This window comes from Urtica dioica, chromosome 6 (genome assembly GCF_054948205.1).
Source record: "Urtica dioica subsp. dioica isolate 48M chromosome 6, U.dioica_male_clone48M_v1_H2, whole genome shotgun sequence".
In the NCBI taxonomy this organism is placed as follows: domain Eukaryota; kingdom Viridiplantae; phylum Streptophyta; class Magnoliopsida; order Rosales; family Urticaceae; genus Urtica; species Urtica dioica.
Genome location: NC_142761.1, coordinates 3,436,514 through 3,460,400, shown reverse-complemented (window position 1 = coordinate 3,460,400; position 23,887 = coordinate 3,436,514). Strand labels below are relative to the sequence as shown.

The 23,887-nt window shown below is 34.1% G+C and overlaps 2 protein-coding genes across 2 annotated transcripts; both read left to right on the top strand.

Moving 5' to 3' along the window:
* The first annotated feature begins 3,467 nt into the window (after positions 1-3,467).
* Positions 3,468-5,836, top strand: LOC149392963 (uncharacterized). The gene is made up of 3 exons (XM_089617874.1): positions 3,468-4,244; positions 4,663-4,827; positions 4,863-5,836. The coding sequence occupies exons 1-3, from the start codon at positions 3,468-3,470 to the stop codon at positions 5,586-5,588; spliced, it is 1,668 nt and encodes a 555-aa protein (XP_089474000.1). The 3' UTR covers positions 5,589-5,836.
* A 6,479-nt stretch (positions 5,837-12,315) lies between these two features.
* Positions 12,316-17,897, top strand: LOC149392962 (uncharacterized). Its single transcript, XM_089616535.1, has 4 exons — positions 12,316-12,541; positions 14,371-15,097; positions 15,500-15,908; positions 16,869-17,897. Exons 1-4 carry the CDS (start codon positions 12,532-12,534, stop codon positions 17,814-17,816), a joined length of 2,094 nt encoding a protein of 697 aa, XP_089472661.1. The 5' UTR covers positions 12,316-12,531; the 3' UTR covers positions 17,817-17,897.
* Positions 17,898-23,887: the final 5,990 nt, after the last annotated feature.

Here is a 23,887-nt window from a genome sequence, read left to right as displayed (position 1 = left end):
TGACAGATCCAACGAGGTCTATTGACAGGAGACCTCATGATCTAATAATAGGCTGATGATGAAGGTTGCCTTGATGCATGACAATGCTAGACGTCTGAGGCATCTTGGGGGGCATCTGACCAGTTCCCTTTTGAGTGGGAGGAACGAAAGTGGCCTTTGAGTTGGAACCACCATGAGTTTAGCCAAGCCCTTTCATGTTCTTTGTAGGCTTGCCAATAGTGAGAATCTTATCAAGATTATTAGTGCCTGAGTTTAGCATTCTAACATACCTAGTCATCTTCTCAAGCTTAGAGTTTAGACGATTCACTTCACGCTTCAAACCATGGACAATCTCCAAGAGCCTAGTATTTTTCGCTCATGAGAGATTCAATCCTCCTCTTTTGATTCTCCACAACCTGTGATTTTTCGATCCACTTATAATAAAGAACTTTGTAAGTCTCAGCAAGAACTTCATCATAGAGTTCATCATCATCATTAGTATGAATACAAATACCAATAGGATTAGATGAGCTAGCAACAGTAGTGTAACAAGCAGTAACATCATGAATAACATGAGCAGTAAAGGCAACACAATTTCTTATCTATTCGGATTCACTTTCTTCTTCATAATCATCATTAGAAAGAGTAGCGGTGTAACCTTTTTCTATGTTCCTCAAAAATTTAGGACACTCTGCCTAAATATGTCAAAACCCTTGACATTCACGACACTGAATCCTCTTGGATCTGTTGGAACTGTTGAAGTCGGGTCTATCATCGTCACGTCCACTTCGCTGATAACTTCCTCATTTTTGAAACTGTTATTGTGGCTAGTTGCCTCTGACAACAAGAGAGACATTTCTACTAGATCTCTTCTAAAGCCTCTTCAACACCCTGTCAAAATTCTTGGCAAGAATAGCAATAGAATCAATAACATCATCATCAATTTCATAGTATACTTGCTCCTTGATCTGAAATAGAGTTTTTGAGTGCCATACCATTGTTGCCATACCATTGTTCTTCTTCTCTGGTTTGCCAAGGGATAATTCATAGGTCATGAGAGACCCAATCAGCTCATCAACTTTCTTCTGGGAGAGATCATGCACTTCTTTGAGGGTAGTAGTCTCCATACCAAATTGCTCAGGAAGAGATCTCACAATCTTCCGGACAAGCTTATCCTCATTCATAGGTACTCCAAGAGAGAAAGACTCATTAGCGACATCACGGACGCGAACATTGAATTCAGAGATGGTCTCTACTTCAAGTATATTTATGGCTTTAAATTTGAAGGTGAAGAGCTGGAGTCTTGAGTTACGGACTTTACAGGTATCATCATGAGAAACTTCGAGGATATTCCATGCCTCCTTGTCGCTCTTACATATGTATTGATGAGCCTTAAAATATTCTTGTCAACACCATTGTAGATAGTGTTAACAACACGAGAATTACCCAGAGCAGCGTCATCCCAGTCTTTCTCACGCTTAAAGGAGACAACCATGCAGTCCTTGAGCGTCTTTGTTGGTGGGAAGAGACCACCGTTGATAATGGCTTTCCAAGCCTTATTGTCAACCGACTTGAGAAAGGCACACATTCGAGTGTTCCAATAGGCATAATTCGTCCCATGAAGCATCGGTGAACGATTAACAGATCCTCAATCCTTGATACTATCTATCACAAATATAAATGGTCAACAATACAACGAACGCACCCTAAGCTTTGGGTGCCCGCTCTAATACCAATTGAAATTCTGTTTAGTCAGAGACAAGATGTCACACACAATGTAGAGCCAATGGATGCGACAATTTGTTCCAATGCAATAGATGGAAAATATAAAGTGCTGCGTAAATGTAAATAACACAAAAAATTGTAACACGGTTCGGTGCAACATCACATACTTTAGAGGATAATTTGTCAAGTGGAAAGAAAATCCACTATATATAAAATAGTCAATAGTACACAATGATCTTATATGATCAATTAATCTCTGTCTCAATGTCCTTTTTCCTATTACTACCCGTGAATTTCAAATTAGGCTCCCCAGAATCGGAGATCCCCTCACTTCCACTCTCAAACACTCTCTCAAGTATTTGGTAATCTTCAATGTCAACGCTCGTTAAAACTTAGTGATGATGATAAACAATGGTTTTTAACCGTTGTGATCAAGGACAAATCCAAAAATATAAATTAGGGGATTAATATGCCAAAAAAAAAAAAAAGTTCAGAGTGACTAATTTGTTAATCTTTAGGGTAATTTTTTTTAAAAAATTAAAACCTATAAAAAGTGGAATAAAAAATTTGAGGGGTGCTATGGCCCCTCTTAGTTGCACCTCCCTTCGTGCGTGGTTGTGACTTCCTTGTTAAGCCATGCTTGTCGATAAACAGACACGTTTATTAGGGTCATGTATATATATTTATCTTTATTTTTAGTTTACATAATTTTATATGAAATCAAACTAAAAGAAAATCTTTATAACATGCAAATAATATGTACTGGAATATATTTCATAAGTCTCAATAATGTACTAGTTAAAGTAAAGTACTATATCTAGTTTACAACACATCTGTCACACGTACATGGCATGTTCATCTTGTGGTGGTTTACAAGGGACGAAGTGGTGGTCTTTATTTCTTGGATTCATTAGGCAAATAACAACATTCACAATTGACATTGCTAAATAACCAACATTGCTAAATAACCAACGTTTCGTAAATTTTATATATATATATATATATAGTTATTTTCATATATTTACAGACGTAAATCTTAGGTAAATAACTATTTTCATTTATTAGAACATGTCATTTATGGCTATTTACCTAAGATTGACGAAACGTTAGTTATATAGCAATTACAAACGTTTTAATTGGTTATTTACCTAATTTTTTGTTCTTTCTTTCTGTTCATTAGAATCCAAACATCCACTTTTTTATATACATTATTTTAAGGGTCTATCAGGTAAATGACCACATTTATAGTTTGACATTGCTATATAGTCAACATTTCATAAATTTTAGGTAAATAGCCACTTTCATCTATTTTCAGACCTAAATCTTAGATAAATAGTCACTTCCATTTATTAAGCTACGTTATCTTTATAGCTATTTACCTAAGATTTACGAACCGTTGACTATATAGTAATTCCAAACGTTTTAATTGACTATTTACCTAATTTTATTTATTTCTTTTAAACTACCTATATGTAATTAATGAATGAATCTGATTTTGGTTCAAAATGTCAGGTTCCAGCTTGAGAATTTTGAATAATAAAGAGAGGGATGAAAATTACTGGGAAGTTTGCAACAATGGAGAATTTCGTTCTCAGATTCGCCACTCTTTTCATCCTCACTGCCTGGAATTGTACGCTGGCATATCCACGTGGTGCAACTCTTGTCTCAAAGACTTCAAAGATTCTCGATTTTACATATGTAAACAATGCTAATACAATGACATAATCCGCGATGGATTCAAAATGGACGTCGAATGTGCAACAATGACAACGTCACAATCGTCGTCTCTGCATTGCCTCCAACACTTGAGCCATCCACATCCTCTGTCTCATATTTTCGTGGAACGTGAGGAAGTGAAATGCGTGGCTTGTGAGTCCATGTTCTCGGGTTCGGGTTATGGTTGCGCTCACTGTGACTATTTTTTGCATAAATGGTGCGCCGAGTTTCCACTGAAAACGCCGGTACATCTTCTTCACCCTCGCGACGGCAACGACCACGGCCTTTCGCTAGTTGCCACCGGACGGAGATTCGTCTGCAGTGTCTGCGAGATGACAAAGAAAAGCCGGTGCAACTTCAAGCTGCAGTGCGATATGTGCGATTTTCAGTTGTGTTGGAAATGCCACATCAATGTGAAGAGAAGCATTGCCTGCGAAGATCACGATCAACACGAGCTTTTCTTCGTCGAGAGAACCCTAGGCGTAGAGGACGATATCGATCGGTGCAATGGCTGCGATGCTTATTGTAGTCGATCTGATGTTATCGGGGACGCTGATATATTGAAGGAGTTCAAACGCGGTATTGTGTCGTCTATACTGAAATGCGTGCATTGCGATTTCAAATTCCACTTGCTTTGTGGTCCTTTGCCGTCAACAATAAAGCATGAGTGTCATATACACCCTCTCACACTTCATGACTCGCTCAAAGATGACTCTGGAGAGTATTACTGTGATGCTTGCGAGACCGAAAGAGATCCGAGGATTCGCGTATATCACTGCGAAGAGTGCAAATATTTTGCTCATGTACACTGCGTAATTTCCAAGGTGATTCAGATGCTTTCATTTCATGCATTTTATAAATTTAAGGTAATTAGCAAGAATGCGATCAATCATATATTGTGTTAATTCTATATTTTTGTGCTTTTGAAATAAGTTTGATACGCTTTTTAGTTAATGATTATATAAATGTGGACGGAATATTAAAACTAATATTTTAATAAAGGCTTTCTATAGGAAAAATATATATAACATAAGGATTTGAAAACATGGTATTTTAATAAAACTCTGATATGTTTTTATGTGGCATTTAACTAACTCAAGGTATAGTCATATAATTGAGTGTGTAGAGAGAGAGAGAGAGGGAAAAAATATTTTTTTAGAGTTCGTATGTACCTAATTTTAGACATTAGTTAACATTTAAAAAATGTTTCCAAACGTACTCATTGTGTTTCTATCTTGTAAGATTTCAAGTGCGTTACCGGTGGAGCTTGAAGGTGTTAAGCTCAAGGCACTCGGGAAAGAAACTTGGGGCCACATAAATTGCGAGGATGAAGAATCGACGACGCTGACATTGAAGGATCTACTAGACAAGTTACCTTGGTATGAGAAGGGCTATTTTATCGATTCTTCTGAGCTAAAGAGATCGATCTTTTCGGGGAATCGACTACATCATCTAACGACAAAGGAAAATCATCGTGGCTTTTGAGCGATAAAGAGATCGATGACACTATAAGGCTCTCTCGCTTCACACAGCAGGAACACGTCGATTTCATTAACAAGCTGGGACACTCACTACTCGCTCCTAGGCCAATGTGGTCTAACTATTTGGGGTTGAAGTTGGTCAAAGTCAAAGGTTACTTCATTCCTCGTTCCTTGGCCGATGTGCTCAAAACATTGTTCCATGAGTACGGAGAGATACGTACAAATTTTCAGTGCTGCTCAGTAGAAATGCACAGCTTCGTATTCTTCATTCTATGTCTAGTGGTGAAAAGAATGAGTTGTACTATGGTGAAGGACATAACCAAAGAGCTTCTTCAAGAATGGCTTTATCATCTGGTGTTCTTGACGTCCAAGCTGGTTGAGATAGGGTTTGCTCATAGGCAGTTCGAGAGCCTTGTGGACGCTTTCCTTGGTTTTCAAGTGCATAGACTGGAGAGAGAAATCCCGACGGAGCTGAAAAGAAAGATTGTAGAGTTAGAGCGGAAGTTGGAGATGTGCGAGGAATACACTGGGTCGTCTGAGAAATCAGAGTACATGAAGTATTGCTTAAACAAAGCTTCCGAGCTGAATTGGGAGGATGGTCTTGCATGTTTGCCGAAACCACATGGCCAAACCCCGTCATCGTCGATTCCCCGAAAAGATTGGCCGGGTTGGTTGTCTTGTATTTGAGGTTGTTTGGGCTTAGATTAAGCTCTTTCTTTGTTTAGCTATAGCTGAGTTTACTTTTGCAAGTTGTTAATGAATTGTCTTGAAGTTATCCCAAGTGTTGTGCATGTTAAAGGTTCTTCCACTCCAGGGTTTTTTTTTTTTTTTTTTTTTTTTATTGAAAAATTTGTACGTTTGGGGCACTTACTGTGTAGACATTGTTCATCCGGAAATATTTATGTGTAATGCTTACATCCACAATTAATTTATCTTCATATAGCAGATTTCCGGAATACAAATGAATTTTAAGGTTTTTTGTAACTTTTGAAGAGCATATTCGTTGCTATTGCTATTCGCTTGCATGCACAAAGATAATTAACTTTGTTATGTATGAGATGTAGATCTGTTACTCAGTTTGTTACATATTTTCTTAATTTTTTCCTCCGATCTGAATTCTTTATCTCAGAACTTTCAGGTTTAATTGCAATTGCCTCATAGTCGTATTCAGATTTATTGATAGTTATACTTCTTCTTCTTCTTTTCATTTTTTTTTTCCATTTATATTTTGTATATTTGATTACATGGAAGATTTTAAGCTCAGATTATAAAGAATTTGCAAATTGCGTTTGCGGGGTTTTAAACTCAGGTTCTAACGCAAGAGCAGATCTCATAGACAAGTAGTACCACTCAAACTAAATGTTTGAGAGTATCTTAACTTTTTTTTGTTAGGTGGTTTTTGTTGTTTAAAATTATATTAAATAACCTTTATGTCACAGATAAAAAACTTACTTATGACAAATTTCGAATTTATTTTTTTATATAAGAGGACATTCTTTCTAGGCTAAGATCGATAGAGTAGACTAGGCCACAGGCCCGGGTCAATGGTGGGGCGAGAGGGGCAGTTGCCCAAGGCCCTCTAGGCCCAATTCAGAGTTTTTTTTATTTATTATTATTATGTTTTTTAATATTAATCACGATACTTCATTTTTTTGTTAATACCTACAATATCATTCATATTCTTGTAATATCTCATTATATTCCAAGAATATCTTATTTTACAATGTATACATGTTTCAAATTATTTTATCATATTGAGGTCAAGATGAAAAAAAACTATCAAGAGATATAAAAAATTAAAAAAAGAATTAATGACATTTTTGGCCCCTCGTCTTTGACCACTTTAACATGTTGAACTTTCATTAAAAAAACTACAATTTTGATTCTTTATGATAATCAAATTTTCAATTATAATCCTTCTGTTACTTTTAGTGTCAAAATAGACAGAAAATGCTTACGTGTCGAATAAAAATAGTAAAGTTATTAAAATACCTTCTCATCTATACAAATTATTTGTTTTTAATTTTAAGTTTTGTTAAATAAAAAAAAAGGAAGAGTTCAGCAGTGACTACATGTCCCAAGATCAATAAGTGTCGAATTCCGATTATAACATAAACCCACAAACTCTAGTGAGAGCCACTTCCCTTTATCGATGTCTATTGAATCTCTTTATTCAAGCTCGCGAGTGAAAAACCACTGTAAAGTTTATAGCTGGTTTATTTTTACAGTGCAACTTGCGGTCTTGCTTGAGTAATACAATGAACATTCTGTATTTTTATTTCTCTCCATAAACAACTAATTTAGAAGAAGTTTCCCAAAAACAAAAAAAAACACTGAGATAAAGAGATATGAAACGATAGGAGAACGGAAAGTTGATGCCCATGTCGTGTTCTTCAACCGTCATCAGTTTCTGCAAGTTTCTCAACTTCCAGATCCCGGGCTTCACTTTCACGCCCCGCGAGGAATACAGCATGATTTTGTTTTCGTACGCGAGGAATACAGCCTGGAAGTAGTCTAGGTCTCTCTTATTTTGTTTGACGGGCACCACCACGACATCGATTCGTGATTTGTAGACCAAGAACAAGAAGAAACGAACAGAGAGCTTTGAGCTCTTCGAACCAACCCAAACAAAAACCCTAGCTTTCAGCGCTACGTCTCGTCTCTCTCCCCTTACACCTCCCCGAGATCGAATCCCCTCAGCCGATACAACAACCCAAACAAAAACCCTAGCGATGCCGGTCATGGATTCTGGTCGATCTCCGTGGAGGCTCTGAAGTCGAGCGACACGTTTCCGCGGCGGCACAACTCGGCGATGCCGGAGGAGCAGGCGAAGATGGCGGAGGTCGTGGGATTCCCCACCGCCGACTCGACGCGACGGTGCCGAAGTCGATCTTTTCTTTTCGTTTCTTCTCGTTCTTTCCTCTAAATTCTTATCTTCTTGAGAAAAAAATTGAGATCAAATTTGGGGGTTTTGATATTTGTTGATTTGTTGTTCAAATTGAAGCTTGTTTGTTGACCCGAAAGAGAAATAAAATGAAGATCGGAAGACGTATACAAATGTCGGAACAAAGAAGATATGAAACGAGAAAAAAGAAATCATATACTCTGTTTTCAATTTTTTGTGTGTTCGGACTTCGGAGATAGAGGTGATGTTGAAGGAGGAGGAGAGAGTGAGAGAGAGAGATGGCTTTAATTTTTTTTAATATAATGTTAGTTTACTGTAATACCCTTCTTTAAATTAACGCGTGACAAACACATGATCATTTTTCGCTTATTTTGACATCAAAAATAACAGAAGGGTTGTAAATGAAAATTTAACTATCATAAAGAACCAAAACGGCAGTTTTTTTTAACGAGAGTTCAACTTGTTAAAGTGGTCAAAGATGAGGGGCCAAAAATATAATTGATACATATGTTGAGTACACTATTTCTTTTATATCTCTTTTTTTTTTATTATTAATTTAAATTATATAATTTTGTCTTTGTCAATGTTTCCTTCTTTATTTTAGCGGTAGTCATCAATACCTCATCCCACATGTGATTTCAAATCAATGTCTCTTTTTAGTGTAAAATTTTATGCAAATGTGGAAGATTTTTTAGAAGAAAAGATGGAAGAGACATAAAAGCTTTCACATTCTAAAAGTAGGGATACACAATGCCATTTCGCCAATAAGTTGCTTGTTTTACGACATTTTGGCATGGTTTATGTTATCAAATTTATAATGGCATGTGGTCCATTATCAAAATTCAGGTAATATTTACTTAATATAAACACAAATAATTAGCAAATTAGACATATTTATACTTTTGGATTGCTATTTAGCAAACTTTTGATAAATAGTCAACTTTTATTACGGCTACAACTATTTACACAATTATTTATAACTATTTACAACTGATTATATAAAAATTGACTATTTACCAAATATTTACTAAAGATTGGTGAAATAGCAAATCATACAACTAAATATGGTTATATATCTGCTGGACCCATATAAAGATGAGGAGTATTGGCATGGTTCATTCAATATCAAGTTTACATAAATTGCCTAGCTTAAATGGTATTTAAATGGAAATATTATATTGAGTCCTACCCTTACAAATCTAAACTCTAAACACGGTAAGCTTTTTTTTTCCTAATTAATTTGATATGGTTTATAATTGTTTCTGTAGTTGCTTGTTTTTTTTTCCTAATTAATTTGATATGTTTTATAACTTTTAATGTCTCAAACTCAACTAAATTTTAGTCATAATAAAATGAATTATTATTTAAAGCCTCATATTTTATTTTTGGCTCCAAATTATTGAACCAGCTTTGAGAGAGAGAGAGAGAGAGAGAGAGAAAGAGAGAGAGAGAGAGAGAGCCATGATACTTTTCTCCAATCAGACGATATGTAAAAGCTGAATATATATAATATAATATAATATAATATATAATATATGACTAATATTCCAAACGTGGAACAAAAGTTTCTCTCTCTTTTTTTGTAATCCTCTTCTTTTATAACTTAATTAATCTTCTGTGTTTTTCCACATCTATCGTCATTTTACATTTTCATAATATATACAAGATTTTTTTGCTTGTGCGTACAAAACTATCCAATTCGCTTACGTTTTGATAAAGATCTCTCTCTGGTTTCGACATTCTTTTTGTGACGCTATGGGCAACAATAAGAACTTTCTCGTATGCTTTTTATTATTACTTTAATATTGCGCTCTTGAGGTTCATATACTATTGTCTCCCTTAATTGCTGGCTTAATATACACTGTATGTAGGTTATACACTGAAAGATTACGCACGTATTAGAAGAAAGTATGATTTTTCTTAACACTTTATTTTCCGGATTTCGATGATGATATCCAATTAATGTGTGGTTTTTATTTATTTATTTATGAGTATAACTATTAATTAATGTGTAGTTTCTTGGTCAGCGTTTCTTCTGATTCTTGATTATTTTTTTTAAAGTACTGATTCTTGATTCTTAGATATGAAGATATCAGTATTTTCCTTCATTCAAATACTACATTTCTGCTTTTAACTTTGTCATGTCAAATTTAGTGACTATATATAAAACATATTTGAAACGTTCGCTAATTAATGTGTAGTTTCTTGGTCAGCATTTCTTCTGATTCTTGATTATTATTTTTTATTTTATTTTTTAAAGTACTTATTCTTGATTCTTAGATATGAAGATATCAGTTTTCCTTCAATCAAATACTACATTTCTACTTTTAACTTTGTCACGTCGAATTCAGTGACTATTTAAAACATATTTGAAACGTTCGCTAAATAACAATTTTAACGTTTAAAGTAGCTTAGTCTGTTATATATTTCTATAAAATATAACAATAAGAGAAGATTAAGTAATAAACAATAATCTCCGGGATATGCATGATATTATTGAAAATTGAGGGTATAGATTTTACTAATATTCAGATGATACATAGTTGTTTTTTAATATGTAATTTAGTTTTTTTTTTTTTTGGGGTAATTAGGTCAGTAGTCCGATAGTCTACCATATTTTTAAAAAATAGCCAAGGTTTCATTTTATTAAGAAAATAGTTCACCAGACTGAAGTTAATTAAATTATTTATTCAGTTAATTAAATTAATTGTTCAATTAGTTTAATTAATTTCGGTTTGGTTGGCTACTTCCCTAATAAAATAAAACTTGGACTTAAATCATTAAAAAACGTACAGTTTGCCATAATTGTAACTTAAGTTTTTCAAGGAACGAAAACAAATTCGATAATCAAAAGTGAGGAAAATGAAATGATGTTGATAGGAGAGAAGAAGATGTCAACAGCAGATATTTAAAAAAAAAATTAAAAGGTTAAGTGAAAAAATTGGAAAACACCTAAAAACTGTTTTCTGATTTTCTTCATTAAAACAGAAAACAGTTTGAAAACTTTTTGAGTTATATTAAAAGAATCATTAAACAAACAGTGAATTCAGTTTTTTTTTTTCATAAAACTGTTCAAGCTAAAAAAATCAAAAACAGTTTTCAAGTTAAGAAGCAAGCAGACCCTAAAGGATTGACTAGTTGCAATAAATACTTGATCTTTGTTTGACTTTTTTTCTACTTTTATTATCTTATTTTTAATTTTTGTTTCAAAAATATTGAATTTCTCAAACTTATCAATCATGATCTTAGTAAATTTATTGAGTTAAAAATTAAGCTGATTATTTTCCAATTTGTTTTTTCAAATGATGGGTAAGATTACAAGATCTAATAAATTAGTGGGTACAAGCATAAATGGCTCTTTTTTATAACAATATATTTAAGCATATACGATTAGTAATAAAAAAATGTATAAGAATTTGTTGCAACTAGTCAATTTCTTAACTTATTTCAAAATTATAAAAAAAAAAATTCATATGATTAAGAAAATAATGCACCAAGCATGCAGTAAATTAATGAACTAAGGAATAAATTTAATTTAATCTTTCATCAAAGATGGAAGAGATATAAAAGCTTCACATTCTCAAAGTAGGGACACAATGCCATTTCGCCAATAGGTTGCTTGTTTTATGACATTTTGGCATGGTTTATGCTATCAAGTTTATAATGGCATGTGGTCCATTATCAAAATTCAGGTAATATTTACTTAATATAAATACAAATCATTAGCAAATTATTCATATTTACATTTTTAGATTGCTATTTATCAAATTTTTGATAAATAGTCAACTTTTATTACGGTTGCAACTATTTACACTATTATTTACAACTATTTACAATTGATTATATAATGATTGATTATTTACCAAATATTTACTAAAAATTGGTTAAATAGCAAATCATTAAACTAAATATGGTTATATATCTATTGGACCCATATAAAGATGAGTATTGGGATGGTTCATTCGATATCAAGTTTCCATAAATTGCCTGCATTAAATGGTATTTAAATGGAAATATTATATTGAGTCCTATCCTCACAAATCTAAACTCTAAACAAATGCTTTTTTTCCTAATTAATTTGATATGGTTTATAATTGTTTCTGTAGATGCTTGTTTTTTCCTAATTAATTTGATATGGTTTTTCCTAATTAATTTGATATGGTTTATAACTTTTAATGTCTCAAACATAACTAAATTTTAGTCATAATAAAATAAATTATTATTTAAAGCCTCATATTTTATTTTTGGCCCCAAATTATTGAGCCAGCTTTGAGAGAGAGAGAGAGAGAGAGAGAGAGAGAGAGAGAGAGAGAGAGAGAGAGAGCCATGATACTTTTCTCCAATCAGACATTATGTAAAAGATGAATATATATTTCTCCAATTAGAAGTTATGTAAAATCTAATATAGTAAATGTGTAATATTCCAAACGTGGAACAAAATTTTATATATATATATATAATATAATATAATAAATGTGTAATATTCCAAACGTGGAACAAAATTCTCTCTCTCTCTCTCTCTCTCTCTCTCTCTCTTTCTTTGTAATCGCCTTCTTTTATAACTTAATTACTCTTCTGTGTTTTTCCACATTTATCGCCATTTTACATTCTGATATTATACATAAGATTTTTTTTAATGCCTACAAAACTGTCAAATTCGCTTACGTTTTGATAGAGATCTCTCGATCTCTCTCTCTCTGGTTTCGACATTCTTATTGTGACGCTATGGGCAACAGTAAGAACTTTCTCGTATGCTTTTTATTATTACTTTAATATTGCGCTCTTGAGGTTCACATACTATTGTCTCCCTTAATTGCTGGCTTAATATACAGTGTCTGTAGGTTATACACTGAAAGATTACACACGTATTAGAATAAAATATACGATTTGCTGATTTTTCTTAACACAATTTATTTTCCGGATTTCGGTGTTGATATCCAATTAATGTGTGGCTTTTATTTATTTATTAATTACTATAACTATTAATTAATGTGTAGTTTCTTGGTCAGCGTTTCTTGTAATTCTTTATCATTATTTTTTTTTTTTTTTTTGTAAATACTGATTCTTGATTCATAGAAGTGAAAATATCAGTATTTTCCTTCATGTTTTAGTCAAATACTACATTTCTACTTTTAAATTTGTAATATCATATTATTGTAAGTCTATTTAGTACTTAGTTATCCATTGATTTTTTTAATGACTCGAATAGATCCCTTCATCGTAGTTTTTGTTTTACTCTTTCATTAGTAAATTTTTTAAATGGCACAAATACCCTCGTGCACAAACATCTAATTCACATTTTTTTTTCTATTTCTTTTTTTTTTTTTTTTTTTTTTTTTTTTTTTTTTTTTTTTTTATCGAAATCAGTTCTATTTTGAACAAAGTCATTTAAAAGATGAGCACAAAATATATAAAATTGGGTTTTGTACCTAATTAACCACATACAAACTTCAATTTTGATCAATTGCCCACGTTGTTAAAAATTAAAGGTATACAACTGTTCAAAATATCTTAACTTTGCCACGTCAAATTCACTGACTATATTTAAAATGTTCGCTAAATAGCCTAATCCGTTATATTTTTTTTTTAATAAAATATAACAATAAGAGATGATATATTAATAATCAATAAATCTCTGGGATATGTATGATATTATTGAAAATTGAGGGTATAGATTTGACTAATACTCAGATGATACATATTTGTTTTTTAATATGTAATTTTAATTTTTTTTGTTGGAGCAATTAAGGCAGTAACCCAATAGTGCACCATCTTTTTAAAATATAGCCAAAATTTCATTTTATTAAGTAAATAATACACCAGATCGAAGTTAATTAAATTATTTATTCAGTTAATTAAATTAATTGTTCAATTAGTTTAATTAATTTCAGTTTAGTGGGCTATTTCTCAAATAAAATAAAACTTTGGCTAGATTCATAAAAAGATGTAGAGGATTAACTAGTTGCAACAAATATTTGTTCTTTATTTACGTTTGATTTTTTTTTCTACTTTTATTATCTTATTTTCAATTTTTGTTTCAAAAATATTGAATTTTCTGAAACTTATCAATCATTATCTTAGTAAATTTATTTGAGTTAAAAATTAAGTTGATTATTTTCCAATTTATTTTTCAAAAGATGGGTCAGATTTTGAGATCTAATAAATTAGTGGGTAATGGCTTTTTTTTTTAACAATATTTAAGCATATACGATTAGTAATAAAGAAAATATAGAAGAATTTGCTATAATTAGCCAATTTCTTAGTTTATTTTAAAATAATAAACAAAATTTCATATTATTAAAAAAATAGTCCACCAGACATGCAGTAAATTAATTAACTACAGAGTAAATTTAATTTACTCTTTGATTAATTTTTTATTTAATTAATTTACTGCGAGCCCTGTTAATTATTTTATTAATAAAATGAAACTTTGACTATTTTTAAAAGAAAAGTGAATTATTGGGTAATGCCCTAATAACCCAAAAATATATATATATATATATATATATATATATATATATATATATAAATATATATATTCTAATGTTTAAAATTAATGTGCAGGTGGTTCAACCGGTTCGAAATTCGATCCCCACGAGCATTCATTATCCTTGAGAAGCGACGTAAATCTAGTCGGAAAAAAAATAGTAAAATGCAAATTATGCACCAATTCCATAACCCCTCCTTTCTACGCATGCGATATCTGCAAATACTACGTCCACAAATCATGCGGAGATTTGCCTCATCAAATGGACCACTCTTTTCACTCCCATCCTCTCTTCTTGTATTCCGAAGTGTCCACGTGGTGCCACTCGTGTTACAAAGACTTCAAAGATTCCCCGTTCTACAGGTGCGAATGCGAACAATGCGCTTTCGAAATGGACGTGGAATGCGCGATCATGCCATCGAAAATCTCAGAAGTGGCCGGAGAAGAAGAAGAGCGGCGAAGAAGAAGCGTTCAATATTTTAGCCACCCACACCCACTTTTTCTCGTCAAGGCCTCTGATGTCCTAAACCGAGAAGAAGCGGAGTGCTTTGCTTGTGAGTCGAGATTATTCCCCGGCGACCTGATTTACCAATGCTCTCACTGCAAATACTTACTGCATAAATCATGCGTCGAGTTTCCAATGGGAGTTTTGTCCGGACACTCTCTTCACCCACACCACGGTACTCTTTCCATGGTCATCACGACCACCGAATCCTTCACGTGCAGTGTCTGCGAAGTGAACAAACATGGCCGATACAACTTCAGCTTCGAGTGCCAACAGTGCAAGTTTAGTATGTGCTGGAGGTAATTTTTTATTTTATTATAAGTTGCATAAAATTTTCTATATAAGCAGTTGAAACTTGTAAATTTTCTATATAAGCAGTTGAAACATGTGCAAGTTCTCGGTGTCAATATTATGTTTTTTTTAGTATGTCAATAAACTTATATATAGATGTACATACTTTGTATACATTGTCAAAATCTTTAAAGACGGTGTAAAAAAAATATCGATAGTGTCAAATCTTTATATTATTTTTTATAACCTTATAATTTATCAGTTTTATAATATCTATATAATTTAATTTAGTTATTTTCTTAAATTTAGATTTATCTGCACTTGAATTTTGCAGTTACCCTTATAAAACTTGATTTTTCCATTGGGCCCTCCTCCCTAAATTTTATTTCTGGCTTCGCTCCTGGCCGTAGGTGTTGCACTAGAGTTAGACGTGGCGTTGAGATTGAAGATCACGAACACGCTCTTTGCTTCATCGAGAATACAAAACTTCTCAGTCGTCACAACCAATGTAACGGCTACGATGGTTATTGCAGACAACCTCTAATCTACAATGAATGCGCCGAGTTTGAACGGACTAAATCATCAATATTTAAATGTTTGGATTGTGATTTCAAACTCCACTTTTTGTGCGGTCCATTGCCGTCTTCCATCAAACACGAGTGTCACATACACCCTCTCTTTCTTCTCGATTCGCTCGTCGAAGACGATTCCGGAGAGTATTGTTGTGACGTCTGTGAAACCGATAGAGATCCGAGAATCCGGATGTACTATTGCAAGGAATGTAAATATTGTGCTCACGTACACTGCATAATATCAGAGGTAATAAAACATCCTTTTGATTTAATATATTCGCTTTTTCTGATACTAATTATGGGCTCTGAACTTGTTAAGTAGTTGCATTTTTTGATATGGAGCAATTCTTTTAAGTCATGTTATATAATTTTAGTTAAAGTTACATCTTTCCAGCTTCTAACTAAAATTTTGGAATGTGCAATTTTATATGTTAGAATTATGAGAAGCTAATAGAGGGACTGTATATGTAAATAAATAAAAGTAGAAAGAAAAAAAAAAAAAAAAAAAGAGAAGGAAATGTACCATTCATATTCGTTGGATCCTAAAGTGTCGTCTTTATACCTTACATGTTTAAGTTTGTAAGAATCATAGTCTCGATTATAGTTAAATTAAATCTTATATTTTGTTAATGTCAAAGCTGTATCCCTTAATTAGCATTTTTATAGATTTTTGCGTACTAATTTATTTAAAATGGATATAATAAATATAGATATTATCGTATCGTATTAGATATATGGACTCAAACTTATTAAAATATAAGTTAATATGGTAATGTGTAATTTTATGTATTGCCCATTTTTTCTTTCTAAATTTACAAGCAAAAGTTATTAAAAAGGTCCATTAATGGATTAATTTTCAACAATTACAATAATATCTATCCTTATCATGCTGATTTTGGTAATTTTAACACTTAAAAATCAATCAAAATATCGATTAGGGAATGTATTTGTTTCATTAACATATATAGCGATAGTTTAACAATAAACAGACAACTAAAGGTATGAATGTGATAAAATGAAAACACATGATATGAAGGTACGTAGCTTTTTACTACAAACTCAAGAGATATAAATGATATTTTCCATGAAGAAATGGTTCTCGGTTTACTCGACAAGTTCAAAGATCACTGATACATTAAATATTTCCACTTATTCAGAGGATTCAATTCAATGAATCCTTATTGTGTGTTTTGAATGAGATGACCAGATAGTAAATGTGCTAAATGGAGATCTAAAAGGTGTGAAGCTCATGGCCCTCGGAAAAGCTACTTGGAGTCCGGCAGAGGAAGAGGAAAGAGAATACGAGTCAGCCGCGATGACGTTGAAGGATCTAATTGATCAAATTGTAAACGTAGAAGAAGAAAAAGAATTGGAAAGACATTTCGACTGGGACGTCAACTGGTCGAAGAAAAACCCCGAAAAACCCTCAATGGAGAAAACAGAGTATTTGAGCAATGATCTCAGCGAAATTTTGAAACTCTCTAGTTTTACGAGCAATATGTTCGTAAAATACTGCAACGAGTTTCAACGTCACTACGAATACCGAGAATCAAAACTGGAAGGCACTGATTTAGGGTTACTGTTGGTCAAAGTGAAGGGCTACACGGTGCCTCGAACGTTGGCCACCATACTCGACACGTTGATCAACGAGTACGGCGTTGATAACATCATCAGTCGCGGGTCGGTAAAATCACAAGAGATGAAGAGCTTTGTACTTTTCGTTCTTTGTCGGACAATAAAGAAGATGCGGGCGACTCTTGTGAAGGACGTCACAAAACATCTTCTACGAGAATGGTTTTTTCATTTGCGGTTCGTGAAGAACCAAGGCTTCGAGATAGGATTCGCTATCGAGCAAGCGGAGAGCCTTGTTGATGCTTTCTTGGGTCTCCAATCCGAGCGGCTTGTCGAAGAAGTTCCCAAAGAAATTAACAAGAAGATGGCTGAATTGAAGAAGAAGATGAAGAAGTTGAGGAAAGAGATGGCCGGTTTGGGACGGGATTTGGAGAAGTGCAACGAGTATCGCAGCTCAGTGTCTGAAAAATCAGAGTACATGAAGTACTGCATGAAAAAAGCTTCTGAATTTAGGTGGCACAATGCGTTTAACATACACGTCGGAGAAAGCTCTTCAGCACCAAGAGAGAAATGGAAATGGTGACCTAATTCGTTTTCACATATAAAATAAATGTAATTAAATTCATGCTTTTATGATTTTTTTATGACAAATTCTTTCCTCCTCCCTATTGTTTGATATTCACACTTTTCTTATTCTCTTTTTAATTTAAGTAAATTGTTCTTGTTTTAAGTAGACACAACAAAGATCTGAAACGTAATTTTCAGTAATTTAGCAAAACAAAAATAGTAATCACTTGTTCTTTTGATCTCCTCCTTCGTATAAAAAAAAAAAAAAAAAAAACACTTTATAGTTGAGTGATTTTTTTTTATTTTTTATTTTTATTTTTTACTGAGAGTGAATCTTGTTAAAATCAATGTGTCTTAGTGTTTTGAAGGATTTTTATAGAACCCATTGAATTTCATGGATAAGCATATTAGGGGCTAAACTAAACCCCTAATTTTATGTCTTTTGGTAATTTCGCAGGTAAAAGTTAACTAAAATTTATAGTAAGGATATAGTTTAGTGAAAATTTCAAGAGAAAAATACATGTCATCTTTCTTCCTTGCCTATGCATACTTATACTATACATAGCTCTTACAGTCATAATTGCAATGATCAATGTTCATATGAATCATATCTACATTAAATCCATCGATTCATGGCGTCCTAATTAATTTCAACGGTTTCATCTTTAAATCGAAATTTGAAGAATGTTGAATTTCCTTCCTTTAGAAACACTAGGACAATTTGAATCTTCAACTTCGAACGACAAACACTAAGACAAATAGGGAATTTTGGATGCGACATAAGTCGCATCCAAAGGCCCCAAAATCGCATCAAAAAGCCAATTTGGATGCGACAAAGTCCAACCATTGGTCCGAAGCTATTGCTCATATTTGCGACTAGTCGCATCCATGTCTGTTCCACCAAAAGTTATTTGGCATCATTTCAGACTTTTGGATGCGACTACCCCTTCCCGCCAAAACGCTAGAAGTCATTGGATGCAACTAGTCGCATCCAAAGCCCTTTCTCGCGTTTTGGATGTTATTTATATTTTGAAATATCAATAAATAAAATAAATTTGATAATACTATAAATCGGAATAGTAATTCGAAATAGAAATAAATCATTTATAACGCAATAGAAAATATTATAAATTCAAAATTTTTATTTAAAGTAACATAAAAAAATAATGTTCTATTCGCTAAACAAATACACACTACTACTACTTCTTGCGCCCGGAAAACCACTTATCTTTCATTTTTTTATCCTGTTCCGCCTATGCTTTGTCTTGCGTTGTTGTCGTTGCCGCTAGGATGATCTCGCTAGTGCTCTATAGAAGATGGCGTAGTCTGATCAACCCTTATAGCTAGTGGCGGCATAGTCTGAGGCTGTGGTGTCGTGGGCGACAGCTGAGGCTGTTGACTCGATCTCATGTTCTGTGTGAGCTCCCAGATCTATCGCTGCATATGCTCCATCATGGCTTGTTGGGACTGCACTGTAGTCTGTAACTCCTCGACCGTTGAATCAGATCGCTGACTGCGGGAAGACGAACTAGACGCAGCTTCATCACGAGCTTCGAACGTAGAGCAAAGATCCCCAAGGGATCTAGGGGCATATCCTAATTTCCATATCTCGACGCTCCCTAAGAACTAGGCGCATCGTTGTCTCCTCTATGTCATCGATGGTCACCTCGTCGCCTTGCTCCGCCCACTACAAGAAATACCACATTTAGCGACGAAACTATTAGCGACGACTTAATCGTCGCTAATAAATCGTCGCTAATCACCCTTTTAGCGACGATTTTATCGTCGCTAATTTTTTGGTGCCAAAAATATTAAAGTTTGGCGGCAAAGATAATTAGCGACGAATTTATCGTCGCTAATTCTTTTTTGTCGTCGCTAAGTTCCCGGGAAAATAATTAGCGACGATAATAACGTCGCTAAATGTTTTTTTGTCGTCGCTATACAATTAGCGACGATAATATCGTCGCTAAATGTTTTTGAATTTTGACGAATTTTAAAGAGGGAAAAATCCCTCACATTAAATTACAACGAAATGATTTAGCGACGAATTTTAATCATTTAGCGACGACTTAATCGTCGCTAAATGTCTTTAAATACCAGATCGCGAATCAGTTTCCCCATTTCGTTTTTCTTTGATCTAAATCGAGTTTTCTCTCAGTTTCGCCTCTCCCGCCGTTCGTCCGCCGTGTGCCGTCCTCCGCCGTGTGCCGCCGACGCCGTCGACGCCGAAGTCGTCCTCTCCGGTAAGTCTCTCTCTCTCCTCAGTTCTCTCTCTCCTCACAGCTCTCTCCTTACCTCTCTCTCTCTCCGATTGCAGCTCCTCCGCCGCGCTCCGCCACTACTCCGCCGCTCCGCCGCCGATGCCGTAGCCGCTTCCCCGCCGACGCCGTCCTTGGCCGCTTCCCCTTCTCTCTGGCCGCGCGCTCTCCCTCTGACCGTGGATCGGTAAGTTTTTTTTTTTTTTTTAACTTTATATATATATATATATATGTATATATATATTAGTTAGTTATAGAATTAATATAGTAGTTATATATATTAGTTATATATATATATATAACTTTAGTTATATATTAGTTATAAATTTATTTTGATTAGTTATATTTACATAATTTATATTTTTAAAATTATATATTTGTTATAAATTTTATAAATTATAAATGAAGTAATTAGTTATAAATGAATTATATATTTGTTATAAATTTTATAAATATTGAAATTAGTTTTATAAATATTTTTTAATTTTTGGGGCTTTTTGATTTCTTAAGGCTTGTTTGTGATCATGAGACGTTTATGAGAGTGTTTAATAGTTGGGTGATGATTGTAGGGCATGTTTTAATTTTTGTTGAATTTTTTTGGACGAATTTTGGTTTGGAATTGTGTTTGACGTGTGAATTTTGAGGTTTTGTTTGGAATGCTATTTAAAATTCTGTTGATTATGAGGCTGTGATGATTGTTGTGAATTTCGAATTATTGAGACTTGTTTGTTGTCTTGGCCGAGTGCTCGTTTTTGCCATGTGTTATCTTGGCCGAGGATTTGAGTTAGCCGTGTTGTTATTTTTGGCCGAGGACTTGTCTTGACCGATTGCGTTTTGTGATTCTGAGCCTCGGGTTATTTATTTTGGTGATTTTGATGAGGATTCGCTTGTTTGTGATTTTGATGAGATTGATGAGGATTCGTTTTGTGTTCGGGCTCGGCTTTTTGCTAGTTAATCTTGAAGTTGAAATTTAAATTTTATGACGAGTTAGAAAATTTTAATGACAAGTCTAGAAATTTTTATGATAAGTCTAAGGATTTTGTGACAAGTTATAGTTTGATTCGTGTTTGGTTGTGTGACTTGTCTTGACAAGGATTTTGTGCCGCACCATGCAGAGTTTCAGCACCAGCAGAAGAGCGTTTCACGTCGAGGCGGGGGAAAACGAGTGGTGGGACGACGAAGCAAAGGTCGCGACTAGTGTTTTATTACATATTTTGTATATAGTAGATTTTTATTTGCATATTTGTCGATAATCGAAATCGTAACCGTATTTTATATATAAGTTCATTTCGATAATATAATTTGATTTTTATTTGATTTTTAATGTTAGAATTTCATAAACGAAAAACAAAATAAAAAACAAATAATTAACGACGATAAAAATTAATAATTTTAGAAATCGAAAAAAAAAGTTTGTAATTAGCGACGACAAAGTCGTCGCTAATTATTAAAAAATTAACGTATTAGCGACGACTTAATCGTCGCTAATTCGCGCGCGAAATTCACCCGCGGGAATTAGCGACGATTAAGTCGTCGCTAAATAATTAAAAAAAACTCATAGTTTAAACATTTAGGGACGATAAAATCGTCGCTAATATCGTCGGTAAATGTTTAGCGACGATTAATTCGTCGCTAAATATATTTAGGCACGGGCATTTAGCGACGATAAAAATCGTCGCTAAAATCGTCGCTAAAGAGATTTAGCGACGATTATGGGGTCATTAGCGACGAAAAAAATCATCGGTAATGGTGAGATTTGTTGTAGTGGCCGCTTGTCGCTTACGTGCGGCGACGGCGAGCCAAGAAAGACATCGACCCTTGTCGGCTAAATGTGTCATTATTCTTCTGATTTTCCTTGTTACGAGCAGCCATTTTATGCAAAATGTAAATCGAGTTAATTCGAGCTCATAGAAGTTAATAGATTATTTAAAATGTTACCTTAAAATCTTCTAATTCAAACCTATTTATCGCTTTATCCCAATCAACCTGAGTGACGCCCTTTGGCGTTTCCTAGTTAGCCAGATCTCGTCGCCCGCAAAATTGAATCTGAACCTCCTTGCCAGTTTCGACTTTGCATTACGAAAAATTTGCTTTGCATCGCCAATGATAGCTTCGTCGATCTGCGCTCGAAAGCAATCCGCTGAGCGTACCACGCAGGTCTCAGAATCAGTGTACACAAAAATGTACTCACTGTGGAGACCGGTCAAAATAGCCTCCATAGCTTGAGTCTCTACGTCTGTCCAAGTGGCGACATGTTGCAGAATCATCGAGCAGATCCAATTCACTAGGCAGTTAGAGAACGTGCGGATATTCGATTATTCTCTCTTACAGTCTAGTAGAACGTCTGCTCCATCGGGTTCTAGCGAACTACGTTCGCACCTACGACTCATCTCTTTGCTCTCTTAGAAGTTGTGTCTGTCGTCGGTCCCCGTTTATTCTTTGAATCGGTGGATCTCGGTGTCTGTGGGGGATCCTCCCCTCCACCTGCTCCAGTGTGGTCGACATCCTGTAAAATGAAAACAATATAAGAAAAAATGTACTTTTTTTTTTATCAAATTAAATAATTAAAAATAGTAATAAAAGATTATTCATTCATCGTCACTCGATATAATGTTATATCATCATCTATATCAACATCGACGTCTTTTCCCTAAAAAACAACATGTGCTTCATCTTCTTCATCGTTGTCTCCTTCATCGCCTCTTTCGTCGTCAACATTAGTCACAAACTCAGATTGAGCTGTTTTGTGTCGATGACTCAGACACTCGATGTCTAACAGTTGTACTATCAATTGAACTATGGCTAAGGTGATGGCGTAAACTTCATGAATGTCCCAAATCCCTCGATGATTGCATTCCTAAACAATTTCTCATTTGCCACCTTTGACAAGGTCTTTTATGTAAGAGACCTGCTTCGCTTGAGTCGGGAGTATATATGGCTCATTTGTGAACCAGTCTTTCGCCACATAAGCACTTGTCGTTCCGCAAATTTTATCATCGTGCACTCGTCTCTTTGCATCGTACTTGTCACCATACGAAATGCATTTGAATAATACGACACGATAATTATATCTATAATTCAACACGATGACAGCCTCCATCTGTCCATAAAAAGCGTACTCATCCATAGGCACACACACAAGCGTACTCGTCCATAAAAAATTTAATTAGCCTTACCTCTTTCGCAAACCAAACTTTGAATTCCTTCCTATGCGCGGAGTCTACATCATCTACTCCGGTTTCTCTCATGAATTTCACTATTGTTTAAAATGTTACTCAATTAGCAACAAAACTATGATAAAACACTTAGAGAAACAGAGAGATAACTTACACCAAATATGGATTCGCTTCAGTACAGTTGGTAAAGATGTACCACTCTTCCATCTCTCTTTGTTTATCGTCTAAAAGTATCGGCTTCATCAACTCATAAGGCTCGCACTTCTCATATCTAAAAATAGAGAGCTCACAGACTTGATTTTCAGCAACATCTTTCTGATCTTCAAGATATCTTGTAACGAACGTTAAAGCTTCTTCTACAATGTAAGCTTCGGTGATAGAGCATTATGGTTTAGCTCTATTTTTTAAAAAATGCTTTAACGTTCCAATGTATCTCTCAAATGGGTACATCAAGCTTCACAAGATCTCAATGATTGAATCTTGCACTTTTTCGAGATCTTACTCTCTCAAGATTCTAGAACTTATTAACTTAAAAAATGTGCAAAGTTTGGCGATCGTCTTTTGTATAGGCTTAGGCACAAATGGCGGATACCAATAGCCATCAACCTCTGTAAGGCCATAAGGCATTCATGCGACTTCAAACCTGTCAGCTT